General features: G+C 42.2%; 2 protein-coding genes across 5 annotated transcripts; one reads left to right on the top strand and one right to left on the bottom strand.

Annotated features, from left to right (window-relative positions):
- Nucleotides 1–1099: 1099 nt before the first annotated feature.
- Nucleotides 1100–8017, bottom strand: CENPQ (centromere protein Q). Of its 3 annotated transcripts, none has more exons than XM_064145792.1 (9): nucleotides 7989–8017; nucleotides 6314–6469; nucleotides 5560–5614; nucleotides 4779–4893; nucleotides 4477–4545; nucleotides 2872–3001; nucleotides 2489–2608; nucleotides 2170–2247; nucleotides 1100–1759 (listed from the first exon to the last, which is right to left on the bottom strand). In XM_064145792.1, exons 2-9 carry the CDS (start codon nucleotides 6464–6466, stop codon nucleotides 1631–1633), a joined length of 849 nt encoding a protein of 282 aa, XP_064001862.1. In that variant the 5' UTR covers nucleotides 6467–6469; nucleotides 7989–8017; the 3' UTR covers nucleotides 1100–1630. The 3 variants fall into 3 exon arrangements, with proteins under 3 accessions (XP_064001862.1, XP_064001863.1, XP_064001864.1); XM_064145793.1 differs by having other exon boundaries at nucleotides 7943–8016; XM_064145794.1 differs by lacking the exon at nucleotides 7989–8017 and adding an exon at nucleotides 7537–7637.
- Nucleotides 8018–8061: 44 nt separating this feature from the next.
- On the top strand, nucleotides 8062–23801 carry MMUT (methylmalonyl-CoA mutase). Of its 2 annotated transcripts, none has more exons than XM_064145789.1 (13): nucleotides 8062–8113; nucleotides 8940–9344; nucleotides 11686–12053; nucleotides 12715–12872; nucleotides 13509–13680; nucleotides 15828–16076; nucleotides 16484–16595; nucleotides 18245–18360; nucleotides 19036–19151; nucleotides 20732–20863; nucleotides 21915–22062; nucleotides 22184–22351; nucleotides 23391–23801. In XM_064145789.1, the coding sequence occupies exons 2-13, from the start codon at nucleotides 8966–8968 to the stop codon at nucleotides 23517–23519; spliced, it is 2247 nt and encodes a 748-aa protein (XP_064001859.1). In that variant the 5' UTR covers nucleotides 8062–8113; nucleotides 8940–8965; the 3' UTR covers nucleotides 23520–23801. The 2 variants fall into 2 exon arrangements, with proteins under 2 accessions (XP_064001859.1, XP_064001860.1); XM_064145790.1 differs by having other exon boundaries at nucleotides 8096–8113; nucleotides 8945–9344.
- Nucleotides 23802–24002: the final 201 nt, after the last annotated feature.

Below are 24002 nucleotides of genomic sequence, written 5' to 3'. Positions count from 1 at the left end.
TTAGACTGGAAATTTGTGAGTAATTGTAGAGCACAATTTGGGCCTTTGTTTATGAAAACTACCGAGTCCACACAACAATCCAGAGCTGCCTTCTTGCTTACTAGAAGAATGGAGAATGTTAAGGAAGGCAAAGGAGACACAGGACAGTGGAAAAGATTGGAGTTCCAATCTCGCATCCTTCAAGAGCAGTAAGATTTTCTCTGGATTTTGAATCCCATAACCTTAAATTACTTTTGGGGTAGTGGTTACATCTTTAAGTGCTCCCCTTGTCAGGAGATACTGAGTAGTTGAGGAATATGTCTAAGTATCAATAGACTTTCTCATGTGATTCAGTATAGAGCAAGTACTTTGGTTTTCTTAATCCTGTATGTAGCAACAACAGAGAGGCTTTTCATCCTTCATAGGAACTACTTATCTCAGTTCTCCTGTCTCATTCAGACTACCAGCAACCTATAAACAAAAGAAGAAAAAGAAGAACTGTGCCCACTTCTGGTATCCCCAGTATAAGGAGGACTTGCTAGAATGAATCCAGGAGGTCCCTTAAGATGATCAGAGGGCTGGAGCACCTCCCCTGTGGGGACAGGCTGAGACAGTCGGGGCTGTTCTGCCTGGAAAAAAGAACACTCTGGGGAGGCTTTCAGTGCCTCAAAGGGGCCTACAAGAAAGCCAGGAAGGGACTTTTTACAAGGCATTGCAGTGATAGGCCAAGAGAGAATGGATTAAAGCTTGAGAAATGCAGACTGGATATTGGGAAGAAATTCTTTACAGTGAGGGTAGTGATACACAGACATGAGCTGCCCAGGGAGGCTCTGGATGCTCCCTCCCTAATGCTGTCCAAGCAACCTGGTCTAGTGAAAGGTGTCCCTGGCCATGGGAGGTGGATTTAAACTAGATGGTCTTTAAGGTCCTTTCCAACCTAAACTATTTTGTGAATCTATGAAGTCTTTGCTTGGGTAAGTCAATGTGAAGAGCCCTGCTGCCTTCCAGCAGATCATTTGACTGCAGAAGGCACTTTTTAAATAACTGATTTTAAGGAAGCATGTCCATCACAGAAAAAAATGGAGCTATTATGGGAAAACAGGCTGTTGAGAAAAATGGATTAAAATCATTCAATTAAATATTTAATTACTCAATAAAAACCCTCTGTGGCAGGAAACTAAGGAACTGTAAGAAAATTAAACAACGGATTTTCAGATGAGCAGTAGATAATCCTATTTTTATGAGTTTCAGAGTTAAAGGGGATTTAACTCCCAAACAAAAGCTAGTTTGGTAAGAGATGCTGCCTTCACCAATTTACAGATGTGATATCAAAGTACAAATATAATGGAATAGGTTACTTTCTTCTATAAAAATGTCCACATAAGCCCAGGATCCTTTGTCCTCCCTTTTCCTAAGGCAGTATTTATCATAATTAGAAGTCATCATAGGCCCAAAAACTCCCCCAAAACTCTTCACTAGAGTCTCAGAATGCAGCTACAGACTTATATACCAATATGCATGCAAAACACTTCAACAGATATTCAGCAGTCACAACAGTAAAGCCATTAGAAAGAAAACACTGTCTCTTCACTAATACAAAGTTATGACCTACGTTTTATTCTTCAAATGAGACTCCATATATTCTGATTTCTTAAAGCAAGTCCACCTTCTCATAGATCTTCTCAATGAGGTTTAACATGTTCTTCAGATCAGCTGACTGCTGAATAGCATTCATATCTTTTAAGAGACCTTTCTGATTTTTTATCTTCAAAATTTCTTTCTAAAGAAGAAAGAATATCAGACAACAAATAAAAAACCAAGTTGAACAGAAATTTCACTTTCTTGCAGCCTGGCTGTATCTAAACACAGCCAAAACTAACAAAGGAAAAAAAGAGACTGAAAGGCACAGAATGAGAGTCTTCCTTCCACCAGCTACTGAGAGATACTTCAGAAATTATTATAAGTTCCATAGGACCACAGAATTCCTAGGAAAAAATCTGCAATTCATTAAGTGAAGTTTTGTTCTGTTGTTAAAACAGAAGCATATATTTAAAAAAATAAAACCAGAAATTTTTCAGATATTTGAGAATTTTCAGAAGGTGCCCCTCTGGCAGAGGTCAGATGATGAAAGCACACTGTATTGCCTTCCTTCTCATAGCCAAAATGTCTGAAAAGACATTCCATACTCACCTGCAAAGTGGGTGCCTGTAAACTGCGCTTGGGAAGTTCTGGAAGGTGGAGAGTTCCACCTCCATTTTCCTGCAATACCTAGAAAAAGAGAAAGAAAAAGTAACCCAAAACCAAACATCAGGCACACAAGTAGGAAAATAAACTGGCTGTCATCATTCACCTTCTGAAAACTAAGCTTCTTAGTTTTGCTACTGAAGTTGGACTGAAATGGCACATTCAAAGGCAAATAAGATCTTCCCTATATGATGCTCTCTACAGAAACTGTTCATATGATACAAGTCTGGAACACAGTCATTGCAACAACATCCATTGAAAATACCTCTTTGGCCTTTCTTTCATCTTTTTCTAACTGGTTCTGGAGCATTTGGATTTTGTACTGCAGTTGTTGAGTAGTTTCTTCAACATGTTCTGCTGATCGCTCAGCTTCCTTTATTTCTTCCTAGACCAAATAGACAAAATCAGAACAAAATTTATGAGATGGTGAGTCATTTCTACATAAGATAGTGAGCATCAGCATCATCTGAGTCACTGCAAAACCATCCAAACAGGTGATACACTGTTTGTAGCAAAGGTGGGTGACAATGCTGAACAAAGTACAACCCCTCCACAACAGCACAGGCACAGCCAAGAGTCCATCACAACACACTGAGCAGCAGCACCATGACAGGTAATAGAGTTTCTTCCTTCCATTGCTTTTCATACCTTCAGTTTTGCCAAAGTCTCTTCATTTGTCTCAAGTGTTTGTTTCTCTGACATCTGAAGGCTTGGGACATTCTTCAGGTTGCCCAGCTTCCCTGGGGGCACCTTTACAGTCTTGAAAGAACTCAGCACCCTTTATTACAGAAAAAGAAGAGCATGATTTGTTTGGAGTTCTTTGCAAAACAAAAATAAAACTGACTAATGATTTCTCCGGGGAAAAACTGAACTCAGTTTAGCCCACTTTCTGCCAGTGAAGTAAAAGGATCCAGAGGAAGAAAAGCCGTCTCAAATTGTTTTGCAAAATCGTGTGGAACAGACACCTAAGGAAGCATCCAGAAATACCAAATCTCACTATTCTGACCTTTGCTATTACACTGATGTCATGTGGTCTATCCCACTGGCCTGTACACTAACTAGTATTTTCCCAATTCTGACCTTTCTGCTTGTCTAAGTTCTGCAAGCAGCACTTTTAATTGATTCCAAAGAAAGATCACTTTTGCAAAATCTGTAAATGCTTTTGCCAAACATGATAAATATTTTTATGGCAGAGGAAGAGTTTTAGCTTCCCTAAAGATCTTCCTGGTTCTGAGGAAGACTTGAATTCTTACAGTGCAGATCTGTCTGTCAGAGACACCAAACTGCCACAAATTCCATGCATCTCAGATGAGACTGCAGGAAGTTCGGCAACTCAGAAATCAAATACATCACAAATTAAACACTATCAACAAAGCCCCTGCATCATAGAATCAACCAGGTTGGAAGAGACCTCCAAGATCATCCAGGCCAACCTATCCCCCAGCCCTATCCAGTTATCCAGACCATGGCACTAAATGCCTCATCCAGTCTTTCCTTGAACACCTCCAGGGATGGTGACTCCACCATCTCCCTGGGCAGCCTATTCCAATAGGTACAGATAAATCTGTGAGAGGACAAAGATGCTAGGCAGGTACATTGGGGGGATAAATTCTGCATGTTGCAATGACACTGTAACCCTGAGGAGGGTCAGGCCTTTGGGTATTCAGTAGCATAGACAAAAATAGTGCCACATAGCACATTTGTGAAAAACTAACTCCTCATGTTTGAATCTTGAGGTACTGCAAGAACAAATAACATGTAGGCTCAGGCTCTATGTTGATAAAAGCCTAGTGCACCAACACCCATGCACACAAAAAAAATCTCAGGCACTTGGGCAGATCTAATTGCTCCCATCATTACATTAAAAGGCTGCAAGTTACTCTGTAATGCAAAATTTCAATTCTCTTTGAATTAACTTTAACAGAAAATGAACTAGCATTTAAGAAAGTTTAACTATAATAGCTCCTGTCACTATCACAAAACAGTAACAAGATAAATAGCTGACCACACATTTAAATCCTGTAGAAGGGCACAAGGATTGAAGGAGCTCTTCAGAATACTACTTAGATTCTGTTACTCATATGAAAGTAATTAAAGTGAGTCTCTCAACAGGTTTTGCTTACCCACTGCAATCAAATGTACCATCAAGACAATTCCCTCCTTGATTCTGTAGCAATTCTCCCTTTCAAGGCTTCCTAAATGTAAGTGCTCCCAAAAAAATCCTTAAGCACAAAAGTAATCATAATTTCTTACCTTTCTTTAAGTATATTGAGGTGCTTCTGAACATCACCTTTCCTATTGCTTTGTTTGCACAAAACAGATCTGGAAAGAAAAACCCAGAATTTTCATCACAAAGCCTGCAAGCAGAGTGAACAGTCAGACACAATCAAGTGAAGTGAACACTGTCAGAACTTCTTTAGCTAAAAATTTCAGGCTTCACAAAGAGCTATACTGACAAAGATATTGCTCAGAAAAACCTTCAAAGCTTTACCAGTTCAAGCAACTTGATTTCTTGTCAAAACAAAGAAAAAAACACCAGGATATTTGGCACTTACAGTATTGCTGCTTCCATTACAGTTGCCAGAAACTGCCTACTGCTCTCTGAGAAAGTCTGCCAAGATCCTATTTTAGCATTGGATACCTTCACCTTTTTTGGAGAACACTGTTCTCCTGTTAACACAAAGGAAAAAAATGAAAAGGTAAGATTTGCCACACCTGGATAGACAGCTCTATGACTTAATTCAATCAGATCACAGACAAAGGTGAAAGTTTTTTACATGCCATGAAACTATCAGGTCAAATAAACCCACATTACATGGTACTTAATATTTACAAGTCACAAGTTGTTTAGAAAGAATAAAATACAAAGAGGTACTTTCTTACAGCAGTGTCATTCTAAACAGATACTTGCCCCAAATTATTGGTAATAAAAGTGAGAAAACCCAGCATAAAATAAAAAAAACTTGACAGGTGTATATGTGAGAAACCCAATGCAGTAAGGGCCTCATTTCATTTGTATGTTCAATACAGGACACAGCAGTCTTAAGACAGAAAATTAACAGAGAAGACAGTGATCTGTGAAGAGAAAGTTAAAATGTTGTGGGTGCTCATGGTAAAAAAAGAACACTACATGCAAACAAAAGCATGTGATTAATGTGCATGTACCACACACACTGGCTAAGACTCTACTGTAAATACTCACTGCTACTGTTGAGAAAAAAACTTAATCAGTTACTTGAAATTTGTTTCAGCGACACCTCAGAGGTCTGTGATTAATGTAGCAGTTACTAACTTCACTTTGCACAAGACAAACCCAGGAAAAGAATACAGTTTTACCTGCAGGGGAAGAGTCTTCATGTTCTGCAGCTTTCCTTTTGACTGTTTGAGTTATCTGCCAAAGGGGAAAATTTACAGCAAATGTGACAGTCTTTAAACATGTTCTGCTGTGCAACCATTCATATACTACTAACAATGCACTGGAAAAAGGCTGTGAAAGCATGTTAGTGCTTGACAGAGGTCTATTGATGCTGACCACAAAAAATTAAAGCTCTTTGAAGTACTAAAAGGTAGTTTATCTCAAACAGACTACGGGAAACAATTCACCCTTTTAATTCCTCCTATTCCAGGAATGACATTACAGAATAAGAAATGCACAGTATCTTTGGCTATCCAGTCACACCTTGAGATCATGCTGCTCATAAGCTCTCTCCAATAGAAAGCTGCCTGGCTGAGACATGTAGGGAACACTTTCCAGATAAAGGTCACCAGAGCTGAATGAATTCTGACCTCATCACTCTCTTCAAACAGATGCTGTGCAGCTCCTCAAAGCTGCACAGCCATCTGCACAGCCAGTCATCAGACAATGCTTCCCTCTAGTTGTCACAGATACAGCAGCATGCAACTAGAAATTCAAGAAGCTAGGGAAAAGCTAAGGCAGTAGGTCTCAAAGGAGCTGTTCACATTGGACTTTTCCTCAAGAGGGCTATGTTTAGTTAATGAAATATTCTCTATAAATGCCAATAAAAAACAGACAAAAATGCTTTTTCCTTTGGTTACTTTTCTAATTTATTTGACACAAAACAAAAATTACCTTTCTTTTTTGACCTTGTTTCCCTCCATCTTCATCTGTTCTCTTTTTGACACTGGAAGGCCTTTGTTGATTTTGTGACTTGAGTGGCTTTTTTGCTGATGTCCCACCAGTGGTCTTCTGTGTTTTACCAGAAGACGCACGGTGGTGTTTCATTATCTGCAAATAAATGCCACAGGGAGAAACAAAAAATTAAAAGCAGTTATAACCCATACAGAACAACCCACACATTAATAACCAAAATGACAGAAATATCCAGTGCTAAATGAGCACAAACTCTTAACCATTTGCTAACCTGAATATTGCACAGTCACTCAAATGCAGGACCACTAAAAAAGCATCTCCATTTCCCTTTTAGGTAAGTCTTCCCATGCACCACATCTCTTCTAAAGAGTCAACATGTCTGTATAGCCAAGAGCAGCAGTGGCCATGCAGTAACTGCACTGAGAATAGTCTCATTTGCTCTTAAAAGCCTTTGACAATAAAAATTCTTTATCTTCCTAATGCAGTTCAGTGCAGTTATCCTGTTACCAGAACCTTTAGCCTAGCACCTAACCACAATAACGATCCTTGCTGTTGTTTAAACCTACAGCTTCTTTTCTTACTCACTACAGTGGAAAAAGAAGTCACACAGAAGACAGCAATCATTACACCCTGGTAGATTTCTCTTTGCTAAACAGGTGTAATTCAGATGTATTGTAAACAAGTCAACCTTAACCATGAACCAGTAATGTGACCTTGTGATCAAGATGGGGTACATTAAGAAGTACAGATAGGAGGTTGAGGTAGTTTCTAGTTCCCCCTCTACTCTGCCCTTCTGAGGCCACATCTGTGGTATTGTGTCCAGTTGTGGGCTCCTCAGTTCAAAACAAAAAAGGAACTACTACTGGACAGTCCAGTGGAAGGCCACAATGATGAGGACAATGGAGCATTTCTTTTACAAGGAGAGGTTGAAAGGCCTGGGGCTGTTTATTCTGGAGGAGACTGAGAGGAAATCTTACCAGTGCACATCAGTATCTGAATGGTGTGTGCCAGAGGACAAGTGGCAATGGGCACAAAATAGAACACAGAAGCTTCCCTTTGAACAGAACGAAAAACTTATTACAGAGCACTGGACCAGGCTGCCCAGTGAGGTGGTGGAGTCTACTCTGTAGCGATTCTAAACCCGCCTGGACAACATCCTGCACAACCTGCTCTAGACGAATACCTGCTCTGGGTGAACCTACTTTAGCAGGGTTGGACTAGATGGGTCTCCAAAGGTCCCTTCCAACGCCCGTCATTCTGCGTTGCAGCTTTTCTTTCATCCGCTCAGGCCACCTTGCCCTCATGGAGCTGCCCCAGCACTGCTCGCCAGCCGACGATCAAGACCGACACGGAATAAACAGGCCCCAACTCCACTCTCCTACCAGTAAGTACCGACTGGGGAACAGCGCTCGAAGGAAACCTCACCGCAAGTCACAACTCCAGGCATACAACGCGGTCCGACCCGGCCAGCCAAACGTACGCTGGGAGTTGTAGTCCCCACAACCCGGACCCCCCGCACGCCCCGACTCCTTTCCCCCGTCGCTGCCAAATAACATCGCGGCAACTTGCACAAGCCCTCCAGACCGCTAACGCCGCTCCGAAACTCGCCTCCTCAGTGCTGCCGCCCTTTCTCCGACCGACCCCGAGCCGTTACCGGACGAATTTACCGCGCTGCCGGCGCCTCTCTGCGCATGCTCGGTGCCGCTCCCGCCTGGGGCGGCTCAGTGCGCATGAGCGGTGCCGAGCGGGGCGAGCGTGCCGGCGGCGGGGTGACAGCAGGTATCGGGGCAACGGGACCGGGGGCGGTCGGGACTGGGGCTTCCCTGAGCCCACAGGCCGCTCTCGACCCTCTTTCCTCAGGCGGGCAGGGCCGCCACCCTATGAGGCAACCTCTGTACCGGGCTCACGTCCTTATTGGCCGCCCAGGGGGCGTGTTTGGGGAGGGCTGTGGCGGGCGGAGCTCGGCAGCGGGGGGAGGCTCGGCAGCGGGGGGAGGCTCGGCAGCGGGGGGAGGCTCGGCAGCGGGGGGAGGCTCGGCAGCGGGGGGAGGCTCGGCAGCGGGGGGAGGCTCGGCAGCGGGGGGAGGCTCGGCAGCGGGGGGAGGCTCGGCAGCGGGGGGAGGCTCGGCACTACCCACAGCGCGGCTTGTCAAGTCGGTGTGGGGCTGTCGGGCCAGGGCCTCTGTGGCTGCTATGGTGTGAAAGGCGTCGGGAGAGGTGCGGAGGAGGGTAACAGGACGGCTTTGTGGTGCTGAGGGAATCGCGTTGGGACCCATGCAGTAATGGAGGCAGAAGTTGCCTTCCATACTCGTTGCAGGATCAGCTCACTGCAGGAAACTGAATGCTTCTCTGGTGCCGCTTACAGAATCATAGAACGTTTTGGGTTGGAAGAGACCTTAAAGAGCATCTAGTTGCAGCTTCCTTGCATTGAGCAGGAATACCTTGCATAAGACCAGGTTGCTCAAAGCCCCATCCAGCTTGCCCTTGCAAACTGCTAGGGACGGGACAACCAAAAATCTATTTCTCAGCAACCTGTTCCACTGCGTTACCACCCTTGCAGTAAAGAATTTCTTCCTGACACCTAATCTGAATTGATCCTCTTTCAGTATAGGTATAACCCAGGAGGGCAGACATGCTAAGAGCCAAGGATGCTTTCCTACGCCTGCGGCCCCACCGCTGCCCGTTCCTGGCACAGCCTCCAGCCTGGCAGCTCGCGTGGCGTTCAGCACACAGGCAGCCACTACACCCCCAGTGGGCTGCCCTTGCTGAAAAACAGCTGAAAGGCAAGAATCCAAAGGATTTGATTTGGCACACCCCAGAAGGGATCGACATCAAGCCCTTGTACTCCAAAAGAGACACGGAAGAGCTCCCTGAGGAGCTGCCAGGGATGAAACCTTACACTCGTGGACCCTACCCAACCATGTACACGTACAGGCCGTGGACTATCCGCCAATATGCTGGCTTCAGTACAGTGGAGGAGAGCAATAAGTTCTACAAGGACAACATTAAAGGTAAGACAGCTGATTAGGGAAACAGCATTGCATGGCAAAGCAACAGAGAGCATTCATATTGTGAATTACATGGCAAATGTGATCATTCTGCCTTGCAAGTTTTGGTTTCTGGTAAGATCTTCCTAGTGGTGCTGTATGTCTTTATTAATGGAAAACTGGATGATAAAGGGGTTTCAGTATCTCTCTTATGAAGAGTGACTGAGGAAAATGGGGCTGCTTAGTCTCAAGAAGGCTTATCAGCATCTCTAAATAACTGTGTCAAGATGAAGGTGCCACTCTCCTTTTGGAACAATGAGTACAAGCCAGAACACAGGAGATTTCCATCTCAACACAAGGGTACACTTCTTTATGGTGCGGATGACAGAACATTGGATCAAACCATCCAGAAAGGCTGTGAAGTCTTCTCCAGAGACTTTCAAAACCTACTTGGATGGATTTTTGTCCAGCCTGCCACAGGTTATCCTACTCTGACAAAGGGTTGGATTCAATGATCTCTTGAGGCCCCTACCAGCTCTTAACATTCTGTGATTTTGTGATTTTTCTGTGCAGATGGACAAATGTACTTCTGCAGAGTATTATGCTTGACAGCAATTTGTTTACCTAACAGCCAGAGTATTGTCATAATATAACCTTGATGAGAGCACTGCAAAACCACTACAGCTTAGCTAGTTACCACCTTACCATTCAAAAGAAGAGACAACTGAAAGTTGCTTTCTAAGTAATGCATGGCATTTTTATCCACTTTTCAGTCCCTCCTACTGAAAACCTTTTAGAGTGGAACAGAGGAGTTGTTTGGGCATTTTTACATCTTGAGATACCATGGTGAGCTAATATAAAGCACTACTAGCTGCTGTAGTATTCTCATATTTATTCTTGATTCTTTCAGTTCATAAAACTCTCAGTCAATTAAGAAATTATATATACAAGGTATTAGAGGTTTGCAAACATCTCAGTAGAAAGATTGTTCTCAGTATGCTGTTGTCTTACAGCTGAACGTTGCTGCTGAAGCAGAAGTGCTAACTTGGCTTAGCTGGTAGCATAGCTCAGTTACTCAGATATGTTGACTGCCAGGCATTTTTGTTCTTTATTGGAGTATTGGCTTTGTAATGTCATTTTACCTTGTGTTAATGGTTGATTATTGAATTATTTGGCATAGATTCTGAACCTGACCTACTTACTTGTACAGCACTTCTAAGAAATCAATTCTAAAAAAAAGGCTCTCTCTGATTAGAGAAATGCTGATAAAAGCATTCAGGGCAATGAAGGGGTGATAGAATAACAGGAGCAGGAGTTGGCCTGAGATTGCACCAGGGGAGGTTTAGATTGGATATTAAGAAAAATTTCTTTACTGGAAGTGTAGTCAGGCATTGGAATAGGTTGCTCAGGGAGGAGGTGAGTCCCTGTCCCTGGAGGCATTCAAGAACCATGTGGACATGGCACTTTGGAACATGGTTGTGGTGGTGTTACGTTGATTGTTGGATGACCTCTGTGTTTTTCTTGCAACTAAAACACTGCTATGATTCTGTGGTTCTATCAGTTCTCACAACTGCTGAAATTCCTGTGGCTTGAAACTGGGTAGAAATTTGCATTTTTGTTCTTGTGCTTCAGAACTAATACCTAGCTTGTCAGGTCACAAATGATGGCTGATGTCTGCTGGTGTTGAGAGGTAGAATCATAGAATCAACCAGGTTGGAAGAGACCTCCAAAATCATCCAGTCCAACCTATCCCCCAGATTTGCAAATGCAGTAGAAAATCACTGCATGAACAGCGGTGCTGCTCAGAGGGTGAATGCTTGGGGATAGTAAAGTTTTGGGTACTGCTTTCAGGTTGCAGCAAAAGGCCTGCCAAGAACTCCAACTGTCCCTGTCCCTGGTTTATATGAATAATTTTCTCCTGCAGATTTACAAGTAAACAACTTATGTCACTAGGGCTAAGATAGTGATCTCTCTGTGTGTATTTAATCTGTGATAAGGTGATGTGACGTAGTTTAGCACACTCTTGTTTCTAGCTAAGTAGAATTTAGGTGTATAAGCCCTTATACTGTCTATGCACATTTATAACTTAGGGCTAAGCTGTTATTCAGTAATTTGTTAAGCATGTGGCTGAGCTGGAAGGACTACAGGGTTTTTTTTCCCCCCTCAGGTAAAATTTAAGACAGGAAGACCTTGGAGAAGTTTGAGCAGGGAACAATGTTCAGCATGAAAAATTTGTTTGTCATCTGTGCCTGGATCATGCAAAATAAAATTGCCAAATATAATTTGAATTCTAATGCAATTCTCAACATTTCTGAAACTTTCTCTTTGTTGTTTCTTACTTGGATTTGTTTTGTTTTTCATTCAGCTGGGCAGCAGGGATTATCTGTTGCCTTTGATTTAGCCACCCACCGTGGTTACGATTCAGACAATCCACGAGTTCGAGGAGACGTTGGCATGGCTGGTGTTGCCATTGATACAGTTGAAGACACCAAAATTCTTTTTGATGGAATTCCTTTAGAGAAAATGTCAGTTTCTATGACAATGAATGGGGCAGTCATTCCCATTTTGGCGACGTTCATTGTAACTGGAGAAGAACAGGGAGTGCCTCAGGCCAAGCTGACGGGGACAATCCAGAATGACATCTTGAAGGAGTTCATGGTCCGCAATACATACATTTTTCCCCCAGAACCATCCATGCGGATTATTGCTGACATCTTCCAATATACATCCAAGGTATTCATTCTGTAAATATATTTACTTCTGACATTACATCTGGTTAACTCTTTGTGAGGCACTTTGGAGAATAAAGCAGAAGATGGAAGACGTGTCGTAGTGAAGAATGATATGATTGTGGAAAAGGCCAAGGAGAGAAGTTAAGATCTCAAATGACTTACAGCATAAACTTTAAGATTTTTAAATTAATCCAAATTAAAGTCAAATTAAGGTAAGCCTAAGTTTGCAAGGATAGCAGGGAACTTGGAGACCAGGAACAGACAGGCTGTTCTTTGCATAGAAACAAGAAGCTGTGTAGTTATGAAGCATTATAGATCTGTAAGCAGGAGTGAAGAGGTAAGAAATTCTGAAGGACTTCCACTGCAAAATTAGACATGAGAAGGAGATAACAGGAGCAATGTTCAGTACTACTAGTTGTTTCCTTAGTTGTATTTTCTTTGGAGAGATGACATGCAGCCTGTAATTGAGAAGGATACTTCCCATGGCAGGTGACGGTATAAACACAGTGAATAGTGCAAAAAGGTGAGTGGAACTTCTGCAAGCACCAGTAGAGAGGGGTCACATTTGCAGTCCACAAAGAATGGATTATTTGTGAAGGTTGCTAAAACGATTATCCAGTTCCCTCCTGCTGTCCTACTCTGTTGTCTTTTATTTTTTGCAGTATATGCCAAAATTTAACTCCATTTCAATCAGTGGGTACCATATGCAAGAGGCAGGAGCTGACACCATCCTGGAATTAGCTTATACTATAGCAGATGGCTTGGAATACTGCAGAACTGGACTTAAAGCTGGCCTTACCATTGATGAATTTGCACCAAGGTAAGCTAATGAAATTTGCAAGTATAAAACTTGCTTCTGGTAAAACCCTCAGAGTTTGATATCAAATTCAGTATTTTTACACATACAAGCGATATTGGTAATGCTCACATTGCAAATAGGTTTGGGTTTGGGTTTGTTACACGTTTCAGTGTTACAAAAACAACAACCTCATGCCTTGGACCAATGGAAGAGTGACTGGAAAGCTGCTCAGTAGAAAAGGACTTGGGGGTGTTTTTCTACAGCTCAATGAATGCGAGGCAGAAGTATACACAGGCGGTCAAGAAAGCAAACAGCCTCCTGGCCTGTATCAGCAATAAATGTGGCCAGCAGGTCCCCTTGTACTCAGCACTGGTGAGGCTGCACCTCAAATACTGTACTCAGTTTTGGGCTTTTCACTCCAAGAAGGACACTGAGGTTCTGGAACATGTCCAGAAAAGGGCATCAAAGATGGCAAAGGGTCTAGAGCACAAGTCTTCCTAAGAGTGGCTGAAGGACTTGTTTCTTTTCAGCCTGGAAAAGACCTTCCCATCATGTTATGTCTGCCTTACATCTGTGAAAGTAAATGTATCAAAACCTTACTGAAAGATTTATTAGAGCAATTTAATGTTTTATCTTGTTCATGTGCTCTTGTTACAGGCTTTCCTTCTTCTGGGGAATTGGCATGAACTTCTATATGGAGATAGCTAAGATGAGAGCTGGGAGGCGGCTGTGGGCTCACTTGATAGAGAAAATGTTCAAGCCCAAGGATCACAAATCTCTTCTACTGAGAGCTCATTGTCAGACTTCAGGCTGGTCCCTCACTGAGCAGGTTAGAAATTGGATTCTCACCAACTTCCTCATTTAAATATGTACTCATGGAGTATGTCTTAAAGGGGACTGCTGCTTTTACTCATAAAGATGCAACTTTCTGAAGAAGACAACCTGTCTTACTCTCAGTCTGATAAATGCACACACCTGCATTGAATGCATCTTTTTGCTTAGATAACACAAGAAGTCTTGTTTAATGCCAGTAGCATTGCTTCCCAAATTGCTGGCTGACAAAATACCTCAGCATTCTGGGCTGGTCTGTAGTGCTCAGGTTAGAGGGCAGAAACTAAAGACTCGAAACTGTATTCACAGAAGGATTCCAGTATGTTGATAGGCAGAGTCTCAGTGCCTAAATTTTAGTTGTTTGGCTTCATTTTCAGTCTGAAATAATTGTCTGAAGTGTGAGTACTCCCAGTCTAATGGATACTGAATTGAGAGTAGGATTGAAACCTTGAAAATAGAGAGTTGCAGAGAGATGTTTATTATAATTCAGAATTCAGAGGATGAAACTCTTGTATTGGTCCTTTAAGTTGTCCTTTAAAAACACAGCTGAATGAGGAAGTAGAGGCACCTTTTTCTAAGGATCACTGGCTTGAGCAACCAAGGAAATCATTTGTGCCTCGAACTCTCAGTGCTGAAAAGTGAAATAGTGATTACAGCTTGTCTGCTCTTTTGAAACTAGATGAACTATCTGCTCTTCCTATAGAGTTGCATCACAAGAAAGTGAATCATGGCACTGCATGTAGTTTCCTAAGTGAGGTCAGAGCTGGGTTCCAGCTCTTACTCTAGTTCAAACCCTCCTGGCATTGGCAGAGACACCTTCCACTAGACGGGGTTGCTCAAGGCCTCATCCAACCTGGTCTTGAGCACCTCCAGGGAGAGAGCATCTGTGACCTTCCTGAGTAGCATGTTTCAGTGTCTCACCACACTCACTGTAAATAATTTCTTCCTAATATCCAGTCTATATCTACCCTCCTCAAACTTCAATCCATTCTCTCTTGTTCTATCACTACAAGCCCTTGAAAAAAGCTCCTTCCTGGCTTTCTGGTAAGCCTCTTTCAAGTACTGTAAGGCTGCTCTAAGGTCTCCCCAGAGCCTTCTTTTTTCCAGGCTGAACAGCCCTGACTGTCTCAGCCCATTGCCACAGGGAAGTGTGCCCACTTCTCTGAGCCTGTTCCAAGAGTTCAGTGTCCCTCTTGTGCTGGGAGGACACTACAGTTGGATGCAGTACTCTAAGTAGAGTCTCATGAGAGTGAAGTAGAGGGGGAGAATTGCCTCCCTCGTCCTGCAGGCCAGGATATGGTTGACCTTCTGGGCTGCAAGCACACATTACTGTCTCATGCTGAGTTTCTCATAATTGACACCCCAAGTCCTTCTTCTTGAGACTGCTCTCAAGTCACTCCTTGCCCAGCCTATATTTGTTCTTGGGATTGCTGTGACTCAGGTGTAAGACCTGGTACTTGGCTTTGTTGCACTTCATGAGGTTTTATTTGGCCCACCTCTCTAGCCTGTCCAAGTCCTTCTGGATGGCATCTCTTCCCTCCACCATGTCGACCAAACAACACAATTTGGTGTTGTCCACAAACTTTCTGAGAGTGTACTCAAATCCCACTGTTCATATTGCCAACAAAGGTGTTAAACAATGCTGGTCCTGGTACTGACTCCTGTGGGAGTCACTGGTCTCTGTGTGGACATTGAGCCATTGACCACAACTCTCTGAGTGTGGCCATCCAGCTAATTTCTCATCCAGCAAGTGATCCACCACTCAAGTCCATGTCTTTCCAATTTGGTAACAAGGATGTCAAGCATTCCATTCTATCCAACTTGGATTCTTTGAAACACCACTAAATATAAGTTAGGCTTTGCTTTGTAATCACAGAAACACAATACCTGTGTGATTGGAAGAGATCTCAAAGATAATTATTATATATGGATAATTTTGGCTTTCTTTATGGATTAATGTCTTTTTCTGAGCTATTGGTAAGTGATACATCAGCTGGATTGTGTGGTTGTTATTGACTGTTTTTCAGTTTTTCTTAGTTGGCAGTGTTCAATGGGCATTTCATTGCAGCATTATATGTGTGTGACTAATCTGCCTCAGCCTCGTGGCAGAACCATTGAGCTCCAGAGGTCCTCTTTCCCTTCCAGGACCCCTTTAACAATGTCATCCGTACTACAATCGAAGCCATGGCTGCAGTGTTTGGAGGTACTCAGTCCTTGCACACCAATTCATACGATGAAGCCTTGGGCTTGCCCACAGTGAAGAGTGCTCGCATTGCTCGGAACACACAGATCATCATTCAGGAGGAGTCGGGTATCCCTAAAGTAGCAGATCCCTGGGGAGGATCTTACCTCATGGAGTGCCTCACCAATGATGTCTATGAAGCTGCTTTAAAGGTCAGCTTGCATAACCTTTTGTATTTTGTGGGAAAACTTTAACTATAGGAGTTTTGAGAAATGGTCTTTGAGGGTACTTGTATCTGTGTGATCGTAAGGGCTGGTTGGCAGGCAGAAGTCAGTGCAGAGCCAAGGTCTCATAAAGCCTTTTCATCCGTTGATTTCACAAACTGCCATGCATTGTTTTGAATTCATGGAGTTTCAGTAATAAAAATACTCTTTTGTTTGAGATGCCTCTTAATTTATACCAAGAACCTGTAGGCAGAGACATGTGGAGATAGGAAACATGGTTGGCAAGCACAGGACTGTATATATAGATACAATAAAAATTTGAACAGTAGTAGAAAAGAAAGCTCATGTTGTGGACTTTGCTACTGCTCACTTTCTCAGTCCTCTTCATTTCCCAGCTTGTTGAGGAGATTGAAGAAATGGGTGGAATGGCCAGAGCTGTTGCTGAGGGGATTCCCAAACTTCGTATTGAAGAATGTGCAGCTCGAAGACAAGCCAGGATTGACTCCGGTAGGGAGCAGGGAGATGGAAGAAGGGGACACTGCCAATAGAATACTTTTGTATAAAGGGGTTTACATGCTTGTGTCTTTTCAGTTGTGAATGATAAAATGGTATAGAAAAAGCTTCTGGAAAGTTGGCAGCACATATATGAAATATAGTACCAGTATGCAGCATTGCTTGACACTTAAGCTTAGAGTAGACACTGCACAGACTTATTTCAGAGGAGCGTTTTGGGGCCTTACTGTTCTTTCAGAGTTTCTCAGAATCTTTCAATTGCAGGTCCTGAATTAAAAGCACAATGCCAGCAGGTGGAGATATCTGGCCAAATTCCTGTTTTTCTTCTTGGGAATTACCCATTTATCCTGTAGACCAAACCAAAATGTAGTCACCTCAGCTTCAGGAATGGTGCAGCTCTTTGTAATGTGTCTTATGTATATGCGTATGTACACATAGAGTAAATATATGGGGAGATATGTATATGTATTTAGCCTAGAGAAGAGGAGGCTCAGGGGTGACCTCATTGCTGTCTACAACTACCTGAAGGGACATTGTAGTCAGGTGGGGGTTGGTCTCTTCTGCCAGGCAACCAGCAATAGAACAAGGGGATACAGTCTCAAGTTGTGCCAGGGGAGGTCTAGACTGGATGTTAGGAGGAAGTTGTTGCCAGAGAGAGTGATTGGCATTGGAATGGGCTGCCCAGGGAGGTGGTGGAGGCACCGTCCCTGGAGGTGTTCAAGAAAAGCCTGGATGAGGCACTTGGTGCCATGGTCTAGTTGACTGGCTAGGGCTGGGTGCTAGGTTGGACTGGATGATCTTGGAGGTCTCTTCCAACCTGGTTGATTCTATGATTCTATGTGTGTGCTTATTGCTCTGTTCCATGGTCTGTAGTCTACACTCAGTAGCAATCCAGTAACAGAAACTAGGCATAACTCAGACATTAAAGAACTTGCATAAACTTTTTTCTTTGGAGGATAAATTTGAAGCAGGTCTTTAATTAAGATGAATAAGGAATAATGTCTGTGTTTTCTTTCAAGATCAATTGCTTTGTGTTGCTTTGAAGAGTGTATTAATATCACCAAGCACTGCAAATGAAAAAGCCTGTACTGGATGAAAGCTAAAACAAAATGATAGTTTTCATTCAAGTGGAGTAGTTTTAGCTTAAATCAGAAAAGTAAAGGCAGAGCAGTGCACAAGACCACCACTTGTACTTAATTCTGTAAGATTCAGTTGTGTAAATTTGAAAAGAGAAAGTGTACATTAATGAGTCATTACTGAATTAATTTGGAAGATAAATAGTTATCTATTTCAAATCTTTTCTTTCTGGCCCAGTGTTCACTGAGTTTTATGTTCATGCTTCTAATCATCTCTCATCATAAAATATGGTGGAGTCACTATCCCTGGAGGTGTTCAAGAGAAGACTGGATGAGGCACTTTGTGCCATGGTCTAGTTGACTGGATGGGGCTGGGGGATAGGTTGGACTGGATGATCTTGGAGGTCTCTTCCAACCTGGTTCATTCTATGATTCTATGATTTTATGAAATGTACATAGTTATAAAACAGTATTGCTCAGCATTTTCTTGTCCTCTTAACACTGTGTCTTTTCACAGTAGTTTACATTTGCTTTTACATGAGCTTCTGGTGTTTCCACTGCAAATAGGGTCTGAAGTAATTGTTGGAGTAAACAAACATCAACTAGAAAAAGAGGAGGCAGTTGAAGTTCTGGCTATCGATAATACTTCAGTCCGTAGCAAGCAGATTGAGAAGATTAATAAGGTGGGAAATACTCTCTTAAAAAATGCAAGTTCTTGTAATAGCAGACAGAAGTTGAGTAATGCTGAGGCAAGGTGCCTTCCAGAAACTTGGCCCTTACCTTCCTGAGAATCAACTATACTCTTTAGTGGAGAAGCTGGATTTCTGTTTAGCTTCAGTGGAGGCTGATGGAAATTCCCAATAAACATGGTATTAGAATGCAAACAAAAATGGGCTTGTTACATTTGTTTGATTTTAACCATTGTGTTTAGACAGTCTTATGAGTATGTTTGACCTCTCAAAATTGACAACTTTCATGTTTTCTGAAAATAGGTTAGAAAACAGCTATGTGAGGTTTTACTCTAAAAATGTGTAACATGACTTACCACTCGGATTATTTGGCACACCTTGCCAGGTGATATTTTGGGGAAGGTTGTAGAACCAGCAATCAACATCCACTTTTGTAATTAGTAGAAATGCAATTGAAATTGATTTAAGGTTATTTAATGGACTTGCACATGTTTTAAGGTCAGAGACACACTCTTTCCTACAATCTTTTTGAAATACTTAGCATCTATTGATAATTGACAGTTACATGCCTCCAGAATTAATATTTGAAATCAGAAAGTCTTAACACACTTGACTCCCCAGTTCACCTTGTAGTTTGTTTTAACTTAGTATTTCTCTCCTCCCCTTCAGGTGAAGGCTACTAGAGATCAAGCAGCAGCCCAGCAATGTCTTGATGCTCTAACACAATGTGCTGCTACTGGGGAAGGCAACTTACTTGGACTTGCAGTAGAAGCAGCACGTGCAAGGTATGAGTTGGCAGTGAATATCCAACTGTTGTCTAAACATCAGTGGTTCATTTTCATCTTTCAGTTCTTCTTGGGTATGGTGTCAGTGAGGTTGGTATTAAGATATGTTGGGGTTTTCTTCCAAGGTGAAAGTAATAGATGGCTGCAATTTGACATTATAGGATGGACAGTATTATATTTTACAGTCTTTCTTCAGGCTGTGATTTAATTTTTCACAAAGAATACACATACAAAGAATCTCATATGAAATTAGGTTGTTCCTACACACTATGTTACTTGCAACTCAGACTCTTACCAGTTTCAGGATGTAACAGTTCCCAGTCACCCTGCTGATTCATAGGTCAGGAAGCTTAAGAAGTGTCTGAGATGTGAAAATGGATATTGGCAAAATTATCATGGTCTGTTGCTTCATCCTTCCTTGCACCACAGACTGGTGTGAAAACACTTTTTGACTGAAAGAGAAAAAAAATTACTTAGCCAGGAAAAGTTGTAAAAGATGCTCTTGAGCAAAGCAGTGAGGCATATCCTTCACACTCCAGTGGAACATTTATTTTTTCACCTAAGATGCTTTTAAGACTCTTTATGTCTGCTTCAAAGTAAACATGAATCTCTAGAATAGATCATGTCTGTTTCTTAATTAACTAAATACCCCAGAAATTAGCAAAATAGATCAATTTCTTAATAGAATACTCCAATTTCTGCATTCCCTTTAACACTTAACAACCACATTTGGAATACATTTTCTCCCACAGTCTACTTGTCACAATTCTGCCAACAGCATGTGTTTGAACTATAAAGGTCACAGGAGAGTAGTGTTGGATTTACCAGGGATTCATGTGTTCTGTACCAAAACTAACTAGCTAACTGCTAGTTTCTTTCTCCTTGATGACCTTGTTTTTATTACTTGTAAAAGCATTAACAGACCGCAGATCCACTTTGTAGGTTGCAAAACTCTGCATCTCACTGGATAAAGGAGCTATGTCAGGAGCAGAGAAGAGAAATAGGTACTAAAATCAGTTAAAATGATCCACCTGAGTATTTTTGTGTGTTCTTCCTTTTTTTTTCTTTCAATTTGTATTTTCAATTCTAATATGAGTCCAAATGCAAGATCATGCAGTATGAGCCCCCAAAAATTTCCACTTGTGACAAATCTGATTTCATTTCCTGTAATAACTTTCCATGCTATTAGTGGATGACAATGGGGTAAGTAGGATGTTCAGAGTTGTAGCACCAAATGGAATCATAGAGTCGTAGAATCAACCAGGCTGGAAGAGACCTCCAAGATCATCCAGGCCAACCTAGCACCCAGCCCTAGCCAGTCAACTAGACCATGGCACTAAGTGCCTCATCCAGTCTTTTCTGTGACTCCACCACCTCCCTGGGCAGCCCATTCCAATGCCAATCACTCTCTCTGTGAAGAACTTCCTCCTAACATCCAGCCTGTACTTCCACCGGCACAAAAATAAGTATGACTTAATTTGTCAGGACAGGGCAAATGGTTGGGCTACTACTAGTGATTTCTGTGTTCTGTTTTCTTACAAGCCTCCTGATAGCATTACTACTTTGTTTCTGTATCTTAGGTGCACCGTTGGAGAAATAACAGATGCAATGAAGAAGGTGTTTGGGGAGCATAAAGCTAGCGACCGAATGGTGAGCGGAGCTTATCGCCAGGAGTTTGGAGAGAGCGATGAAATTCTTCATGCCATCAATAGGTGAGAACAGCTTCCAAGGAAGCCAAACACAGCCTCACATTTAAGCCATGCAATAAGTGTGCTACTGACTGAGCCCTAAAAGCACATTTCCCAAACCTAATTTTATTCCCAGAACAAAACAAGGACCTGCATCTTCACTCTCATGCCTGTAAGCAAGTAAGCAGAATAAGAAGTGAATAGTGAGAACTTAGCTCAACTTGTATTTCATTGCAAATGAAACCCACTGAGGTCATGCTGTAATTTAAAGATTTTGTTCAAACAGGTGATACTAAGTAAGAATGTAGTTGCAAGGGACAACTTACAGGCAGATCAGAACCAGGTTGTGTAAATATGAATTGCTGGAAATGTTACTGCTACACAGTCTTCAAAAGAAACAATTCAGTGTATGGGGGTTTCAGCCAGTATTTCTCAGTTGCTTAATGCTACAGCTCTGTAGTCTATTTGAACAAAATCTTTCTGCCTTTGTGGTTGTCCTCTTGGGTAAAAAGATTGAACTGCTGTCCTGGGTGCTGATAGCGTAAAGATGACAGATGAACCTCTGAGGCTGTTGTTACACAGTCACATTAATACAACAGAAATAGGAATCTCCACTAACCAGAAGAAGGAGGGCACTGGAATGAACAGGGCATATGGTAATCTTTTTCTTCAGAGACTGGTGCCTTGTTGAATGATGATGCAGAGCATGATGACTAGGACTTAGCTCTGTAGTCTGTGTACTTTTGAAATAACTTGCCATAATTATTCACAAAATCCCCAAATTGCTGTTGAGTTAGTTTTAATTCAGCTCATTAAACCCTCAGAGGATCCAATATTTTGTGTATTAGAAAGCATTTTATTGTTGAGGCTAAGAAATACAGAAAACCAGTTAGCAATCATATACTGTGAATATAACATGCTGTGCAGACTACATAGACAAATCATGACTTAGAAGATCTTTTTATCTGAGGTACAGAAACTATGCTACAGTTACAGCAGGTGCTTTTTTCATTTGTCTAAATGCTTCTAATGAATCTGGGGGGCTTACACCACCACAATGTGTGTTTTCAATCAGAGTTAACAAGTTTGTGGATCGTGAGGGGCGCAGGCCTCGTATACTTGTGGCAAAGATGGGTCAAGATGGCCATGACAGAGGAGCCAAAGTTATTGCTACAGGATTTGCAGACATTGGCTTTGATGTGGACATAGGTCCCCTCTTCCAGGTATGACGGACTGAGGAGTGTCCAATGTATTTCAGATGCATCCATTCTCCCTCTAATGCTTCCTCAGCACCTAGGCTGGGGCAATGGCAATTACTTGTCATGTAATTCTGTTTCCATACAGACACCTCGAGAAGTGGCCCAGCAGGCAGTTGATGCAGATGTGCACTGTGTTGGTGTGAGCACACTTGCAGCAGGTCATAAAACTCTTGTGCCTGAACTCATCAAAGAACTCAACGCTCTCGACCGGCCAGACATTCTTGTCATGTGTGGAGGTGTCATCCCACCTCAGGTATAAGTCAACATCCTTTCCATCAAGACTAGGAGACTGCTTTATTTTTGTCTCTGCTGTTTTTAGCCATTTCCTGTGTTCTGCTTATGTCAGAGGTGATTTACAGTGATGAAGCCTGCTGTGTGCAGTCACTGGGGTCAACACAGATCTATAGAGTGGTCACAGAATGCTGTCAGATCTCATTGATCTGATTTTCTGTACACTATGCCCTGGTTTAACTTGCAGTGTTTCAGGGGTGGAGTATTAAGCTGTTTTGTGAAAAAACTAGACTCAGTGTGCTGTTGTTGCCAGTAATCAGTACCTTGCATATTACAGATAAAGGCTAGCTCCTGTCTTGAGAGGCTTTATGACTTCAAACAGTAGTTTGGAAGTGGCACAGCTAGTTAGTAAGACATATGGCAGGTCCCAGCACCTATAGGCTACACATCTCATTTACTCTATGGCCTCTCCTCATGTTACCCATCATCAGGTTACAGTGGTGCCTTCCATTTCCTCACCTTGACTATTTCCCCTAAACTTTTGAGCAGTTTGTTGAATTTCATTGCAGTCAGACCTGTGCTTTTGTATTAAAATGTTCTTTAGTCCATGCACAGTGTGCCTGGCTGTGCCACCTTTAGAGTCATCTTTCTAGTGAGAATCAAACGATTTTGCATATAAATCTCCTATTAGTCCCTTTTCCCAGACCACTTCCTTCTCTAGCCCACGAGGTGGGTGCTCAGGAGTGACAGACCTGTAAACTGAACTAGAACTAACAAAACTAAGAGAGAAGTTGTCTTCTGTGCAGTCTCTTGAATATTTTCCAAGGACTAACATTAGTCTCATTATAAACAAATAAAACCTTTCCCATGGATTTTTCTTTTTCTACCTCCTAAGCAACTCATTTTTCCCACTTCCCTTGATGCTGTGCTGCCTCCCTCTGAGACTTGTGCCCTATCCTTCTCAGGCCTAGCATAGAGGATAGAGCCCAACCCAATTATAAATCAGTTACCAGTTTTCTGTTGCACTATTAACTGTAGATCATCAATTTCTTTCTCAACAGGATTACGACTTCCTCTATGAATCTGGTGTTACCAAAGTGTTCGGTCCAGGAACTCGTATCCCAAAAGCAGCTGTCCAAGTGTTGGATGATATTGAGAAATGCCTGGAGAAGAGGCAGCAATCCATGTAGCACTGAGATGTCAACCAACCTAACCAGCCTTACAGCAATTGCTTTCAGAATGTAACCATCACCAAGGGATGACCAGCCACAGACCTTTGGTTCCACTGCCCTGTGGCCTGGTGTTTTGTGCTTTCTAAGAAAGTTGTAAATTCTGCTTGTTCTGTTTGAGGATTATTTATGTATATATCCAGATGAAAATCTTATCTCTAGAACCATGCCTTCAAGGAATAAAGGGAATTCAGGAGCTGGGTGTGAAGTATTTTTCCCCAGATAATAAAACAGTTAGTTCCACTTCTTTGTTTGTTATGTTTGGCATGCAGAGAGCTTCTTTTGAATTTTTCTTCAGGTGTTGTAGACCGAGAATTCTTCAGGCAAAATCACTGAAATTCAGCAAAGATAGGACTAAAGCCAGCAGCACTTTGATGTTTACGTTAACCTGGCTTAAGTCTTTAGACATGTGTAAGTAGAGGAACCACAATTCCTCAAAGTTCA

This window comes from Pogoniulus pusillus, chromosome 7 (genome assembly GCF_015220805.1).
Source record: "Pogoniulus pusillus isolate bPogPus1 chromosome 7, bPogPus1.pri, whole genome shotgun sequence".
NCBI lineage: Eukaryota > Metazoa > Chordata > Aves > Piciformes > Lybiidae > Pogoniulus > Pogoniulus pusillus.
This window is presented reverse-complemented; position numbering and strand designations above follow the sequence as displayed.